The 6,996-nt window shown below is 37.8% G+C and overlaps 1 protein-coding gene across 1 annotated transcript; it reads right to left on the minus strand.

Moving 5' to 3' along the window:
- Positions 1-1,143: 1,143 nt before the first annotated feature.
- On the minus strand, positions 1,144-2,229 carry LOC123867363. The gene has a single exon (XM_045909363.1). It carries the CDS (start codon positions 2,227-2,229, stop codon positions 1,144-1,146), a length of 1,086 nt encoding a protein of 361 aa, XP_045765319.1.
- Between the last annotated feature and the right edge of the window lie 4,767 nt (positions 2,230-6,996).

The raw sequence follows: 6,996 nt of genomic DNA on the forward strand, positions 1-6,996 counted from the left end.
ATTGTCATAACAACCTTTTATCAAGATGTCACAACGTTCGCGCAATAATTCGTATGCAAATTTGTCCATTGGGTTATTGTACTTTTTGCTTTTATGGTGGATTTTTGCCTTTTCCTTAAGTGCTCGTAATAATGGACCTGAGAACCATATAGGATAGTGACTATCTCGCGGTTTCCGCATGGGTGTATGTCTATAAATAATGGGCATTAGTGTCTGGTAAAATATATCTAATTTTACATCGACCGAATAAGAATTTTGAAATAGAGACAACCAATCTATTTGATCCAGTTCATTACAGACATTATCATAGTCACATAGGAAGAAATTGAGAAATGGTGTACGAGAAGGTTTCATGTAGCGGTTACAATTTAATGTTAAAATAATTTGTAGTGGTGGATGATGGTTGTCTATTGTGACCAAAGCATTATCTTCTTTTTTTACTTGTATCCAATCAGTATTATTTGTAAGAACTAAGTCTAAAATACGGGCGTTTATGTTTTCAATAGGATTGCATTGTTTCAAGTTATTGAAAGCAATGTGCTCCAAAAAAAGACTATCTATATTACTACCTATTTGACCAGACATTAAGCCGTTACTATTCGAATCGGTTGCCCAAGAAATGTTAGGTAAATTGAAGTCACCAATGATAAGAGTTGGTGAATCTTGACCTATTTTGTTGTTACAAATATCAGTCACACTTTTAAAAAAGCATTCCAAGTAATCTTCCTTGACAGAACACATTCCTTGAACATAGACACCACAAACATATATAAAAATATTATGACTGACTTTAATCGCTATCCATAAATCTTCACATACAGATTCCCATTCGTACTTCCTTACGGACTCAAGTTTTTTACTAACGGCAATTGCTACCCCACCACCTTCTTTTTTATGGCAAGATAGTGGACACGAAGAGCGATCTCGCCTGTGTAAGATATAACGACTATCTAGGATTTCATTATCAAAAATCGTGTTGTTCAACCAAGTCTCGGTTAAAATTATTAAATCGTAGTCCTGATATAGAGCCGCTGTATAGATATCTTCTGTTTTGGTCCTTAGACCTCGTACATTTTGGTAAAAAATATTTAGCGTGAATTTTATACAGTAAAAATGTTAATACATGCATACAGAATTGATTTACTAATGTAAGCCGTTTAGAGTTTCAGTATTTTTTATCCACAGTGCTGCAGCTCCATTGTTTTTACGAACAAATATACGACCATTTCTTATCCATACAAATTCGTATTTCTTCTCTCTCGCAGCTAGTCTAGTGGCAGCATGTAATTTTTTATTCTTCGGGGATAAATGTTCCATGATGTATATAGGTGTGGTCTGACCAGCGAAACCTAAATGAGACGTATTCAGCTTGTTCTGTGGATTTTTCTTATTAAAACGTTTAACGGCCGCAAGTAAATCGTCTCGTACTCTTGGGCTGGACAATTTCACTACAATGCTTCGCGGTCGTTGTGATTGTGTGTCCATCTTAGCAACTCTGTGAAAGTTCAGTATGCTGCCATCTGTTAGGTCGCAAGAGACAACTGATGCCATCTGCTGGACAATGGTGAGGATATTCTCATTTTTGGTTTCCGGAATGCACTGAAGCTCAACGTTACAATCTCTAGCTTGCTGCTCAAGGTGATCAATTTTGCTATTCAAGTCAATCATTTGCGATCGCAAATTTTGGTTTTCTGTATTTAAATTCGACAGGGACTTTTTGGATTCTTCATTTAACCCAATCTGGTCATCATAAGCATTAGACAAGAATTGCACAGACTTTGTGAGCTCATCCACTTCCTCCTTTAGTGTACAAAATTTGCCTCCAAGGTCCCTTACTTCTTTTTGGACTTCGGTAAGCTTGGCATCGAACTTATTAAGGCTTACTTGTTGGTTTTCGAAGTGTTCCTTCATTTCTCGACGCCTTATCTCGTTTATAATAACATCTTGATTTGGACTACTTGTCGTGCCCAATAGTGGCGGCAAGATGGTTGCATTATCGGGCGATTGCTGCTTGCGATTTTTGCCTTGAATTGGTGTATTGCTGTTATCCTGTTTAGGCTTGCTAGCCGTGCAAGAAGGACAGACCCATGTCGCTCGAATTGATGGGTTGACGTCGTCATAGTTTACGCATTCACTGTGGTACAGCAGAGCGCAACTCCCGACAGAGCAATTCAATCTTTTTTGCGTAACTAGGACATTGTTATTACAAGCTGCACATAAGCCGGGCATTTTCGGTTAAATTAACAAAACTATAAAAGCCAAAAGTTCAAAATATTTTTCTTATTTAAAATATATCAGATAAATCATAAAAAGTGATTAAAAAAAGAAAAAAAATTTTTTAGATGAGTGAGGTTTGAACCAGGAATGTACGGGCTTTATAGATATTCAGTCTGCTACATTGTACACTGCGCCATTGTAGTTACAATAGTCACTGGTAAAAATATGTTTCGGAATCGTGAACTTTGTTTACGTCAGAGAATATGTATATCTAAGAAGGTAGTTTGAGTGTTGACACTTCATTTAGATTATACACTGTGCACTGGTTAAGAATTGATTCACTGTTTATAGCACTTTACTGCATTCCACATTGCTAATATAATGATTGTCCAGTTTGCTTTCGTGTCCAAAAACGTAATAAACACTAACTGGTAGCTGAATTGTGCTTAATTTATTTTAAAAACTTAAATTTGCAACGGAGATGTTACACTGAAGTTATGTACCCGCGGCGCGCGGTAATGGTGTCCCAACTTGCTGACCCAACTTCAACAAAATCACACAAAAGGACAGATGTTATCTTGCCATGTTATAGTGGTTATTTTTTTTGTCCAATGGCTAAATATTTGACCATATTTTTTTACGCTAACCTATGGTTCAAAAAACATATTTTTTCGTGGACTGATTTTTTTTCGTTTAACTATGGATTAGCCTTTCTCATACAATTCCGTCCGCAAAAATACGCTTGAATCTTACGTCATCGTCATTGACAAAGTCAAGAGACTTTTGCAATTTCTCTTAACTTTTTGAGCGCGTTTTTTATCTTCGAAGGGCCCATCCATATACATCGATGTTTGTTGCAGTTTTTGACCAAAATGGTTGAGTTAACTATGGATCAAAAATGTTTTATTTCTCTTTGCTTATAAAAGACTAGCTGATGCCCGCGACTTCGTTCGCGTGGATGTAGTTTTTTAAAAATCCCGTGGGAACTCTTTGATTTTCCGGGATAAAAAGTAGCCTATGTGCTAATCCAGAGTATAATCTATCTCCATTCTAAACAGCCAAATCCGTCCAGTAGTTTTTGCGTGAAGGAGTAACAAACATACACACTCACACAAACACACACACGCATACAAACTTTTGCCTTTATAATATTAGTGTGATTAGTGTGATTGCAGAAACCTTCTCGGAGAAATACGTAGGTAAGCGACGCGTTTTACCTAACACTTTAGACCTTAATCTGGAGTTAGGTTTTCTCTCGTATCATGATTTCATTGTCAGTTCGGAGGACCAAGGCCGTATGAGTACATACAATACAACTTACAAGCCTGAAAAATCTTTTTTGAAGTGAATCATTCTTATTCTTATTAGATTTAAAGTTTTAAACAGGAAAGCGCCAACAGCATACCCGACAAACATGAAACATCAATGCCCTAATAAGTGTAAGCAATAATTAAGTAAGTATACTCATCCTATACTTTAATTTTAGGAACTTGAACTTTATTAGTACATAACGTAGAGGTCATTTTTTAATGCTCTACGTCAAGAGCATTCTGAACTGAACCATCCAAGGTATCCTTCCCGTACGTGAGTCATGGAGAGATGATACACTGCTTTGTTTGAAGTTATTCATTTTGATTTGGCATGCATTCTCTATGAGTAATTTTGAATTTTTGAAATTTTAATCCCATGATCCACGCCATTATAGGCAGATATCTTGTAGATATAGGATGTACGTATGGCATACATATACGGTAGGTACCTTTATTTTTTTTTCTTTCTCGTCTGGCTTTACAAAGATTAGCCAATGTCAAGTTTGTAGTTATTTTTAACACAAGTTTCTTAAACTATACAAGTATGGACCCCGTCTGTGTCGGCGCTCGCCGATATACGCACGGTACCCCCTTAGAGTGTTTTCCAGTCAGTTTTAACAAAAAAAAAACACTCCAAAAAAGCAGAGCACGCCCGCCAGTTATCACCAACACAGACGAAGTCCTATACGGTACCTATACACCAAAATTAAATAGCTAACATAATAAAAATTATTTTCCAAAAACCGACTTGTAAAGCCACTACAAAGTTTTTTTTGTTGTGACGTGTATGATAGTTTCATATCATGTCTCACTACTGAGTACGGGTCTCCTCTCTCAATGAGAAGGGTTTGGTCACAGTCCACCACGCTGACCAAGTGCGGATTGGCAAACTTCTCACACCTTTGAGAACATTATGGAAAACTCTTGGGCGTGCAGGTTTTCTCAAAATGTTTGCTTTCATCGTTTAAGCAAGTGATATTTGAATGTTTGAAACGCACCAAATTCCGAAATCTTAGAGGTGATCGATCATCGAACCCCCGACCTTCCGAACCGGGGTTAGGCTATTACCAATTGACCGAATCTAACAATGCATTCGATATTAATTAAATTGAAACCAATGAAATCTATCAAATGACACGAACATTGGGCAACTCATAGTTGCATTGCTTTGACATAGTATAAGCGCGCTAATACACTAGGACGCCTTGGTGACCTCGCCTACGCTACGTATCCAATCCAAACAGTTCGTATTGAAAATATATTAAGACGGTTAACGCCACTTGGCTACGGTCTGGCGACGTCGCCATTTTAGAAGCGTCGGTATATACAAGTAAGTTATGCCTGTCTCACTCAGTGGCCAACCATAGATAGTTACCTACCACTTATATTGGCTATAGCCAACTGATCGCCAGGACGGACGCCCGCATATTTGTGTTCGCTATTCTGTTGTTGTGCTACTTAGTAGCCAGAGGTAAGCTTGGCTACGTAGCCAGCAACGTCACCATGGCGTCTAGTGTGTTAGGGCTCTATAGGTAGGTACCTACAAGTATAATATTTCGTACAGTGCATCGGTAGGTATTGCATCCAAAGTAAGGTCACGTCAATATAAGTCGAGCCTAAATATTCAAGGAAAACTACTTCGCTTTCAATTAGAGAGGAATTTTAGATTTATTTGGAAGTCGGCTGTACCTATTGCTACTGTGTTCATTGTGACCGGTGAACAGCGGAAAGCGGCGACAAGTTTATGAGATGTAGCGTTTTTTATATCTACTTGAACCGACCATCACCATCATCGTCATCATGATTAACCTATCGCCGCCCGGCTCAATACAGAACATGGGTCCGGGGTCACCTCTCAGTATGAGAAGGGTTTGGCCATAGTGCGCCACGCTGGCTAAGTGCGGATTGGCAAACTTCACCCACCTTTGAGAACATTATGGAGAACACTCAGGCATGCAGGTTCCTTCACGTGTTTTTTTTAAAGAATATTAGCCATGCTAATCATGACTGATCCTCCCCTTTCCCCTCCAATTAAGCGTTAAGCTTGTGCCAGAAGTGGGTAGGTACGACAATAGTGCAACGGGTGGGGTTTGAACCGCCGACCTTTCGGAATTCAGTCCGCTCCTCAACCGTTGAGCTATCGAGGCTCTTAATGATGTGTGCTCGATATTTTCCTTCACCGTTAAAGCGGGTGATATTTAATTTCTTAAAACACAAATCGAAAAGTTAGTGGTGCGTGCCCGGGATTGAACCCCTGACATCTCGAATAGGAGGCGGAAGTCTTAACCACTGGGCTATCACGACTCTTTACGGAACCTATCGTAATATTATACCCTTTTACACTAACCCATATTCAAAAGTTCACGGAGCGATTATGACATGAACTCCACAATGGGTTGAAGATAAAATAAAAGCACGTAGGTATTTTTATAATAATTTCCACTTATTATCAGATGCTGCTATTGATTCCTGGGTTATCAACGTGGTACGTACGTGATCTCGAAAGCAAAACAAAGATGCAAAGGCAAGATATATGTAGGAAGTAGGTACTTACATATAAATAACATGGTAACATCACGGTACCTAATCTTCTTCGTGGATTTAGGTTTTTAAAAATCCCAAGGGACTCTTCGATTTTTCTGCTTAAATAATAGCCTGTAGGTATACATATTATACAGGATGCAAGCTGTCTCTTCACCAAATAGATAATGACTGTGACGTCATTCACGACGATTTAGGTTTTTGGAAATCCTAACATTTCGTCAAAATTGGTAAAGCGGTCGGGCCGAGAAAACGTAGCAGAAAGACAGACAGACCGACACTTTCGTATTGTATTATTTTGACAGTATGGGCATGTTATGCCTTGATGGACATGTAAAAGATACGTACAAATATGAGTAATGTAAAACCACGAATTCTTAAAATTTTATCATTTACAACTGGTCTTTTATCAAACCTAGTTAGTAAGTATTCCCCTATTTAATTATAAAAAATTGATTTCATAAAATGGCCTAATTAATTTAACGTATTTATCACTTAACTACGTAATATTATTATCTAGACTTGATGATAAACATAGGTCCGAAGAAAGACTTTCCATCTAAATTGAACTCTGGCCTGAAAATATATTTTCCACTTATCTTACGTCACACTTCGGTGCAATTAAATCAGTTAATTCAGCAATTAAATCGTTTGCTCTATAAACAATAGGTAAGTATTTCAACATTTAAGAAGTTATTACGTAACAAGTGTAAATAAAAAAATTATAACACCCCCGACAAGTGAAGGTTATAGTAACTAGAAAAAAGCTGATAACTTTCAAACGGCTGAACCGATTTTCTTGGATTGGATCTCCATCAAGCCACCTTTCAAACAAAAAAAATCTAAATTAAAATCGGTTCATTAGTTTAGGAGCTACGATGCCACAGACACACACGTCAAACTTATAACACCCCTCTTTTTGCACTAA

Source organism: Maniola jurtina, chromosome 1 (genome assembly GCF_905333055.1).
Source record: "Maniola jurtina chromosome 1, ilManJurt1.1, whole genome shotgun sequence".
Taxonomy (NCBI): domain Eukaryota; kingdom Metazoa; phylum Arthropoda; class Insecta; order Lepidoptera; family Nymphalidae; genus Maniola; species Maniola jurtina.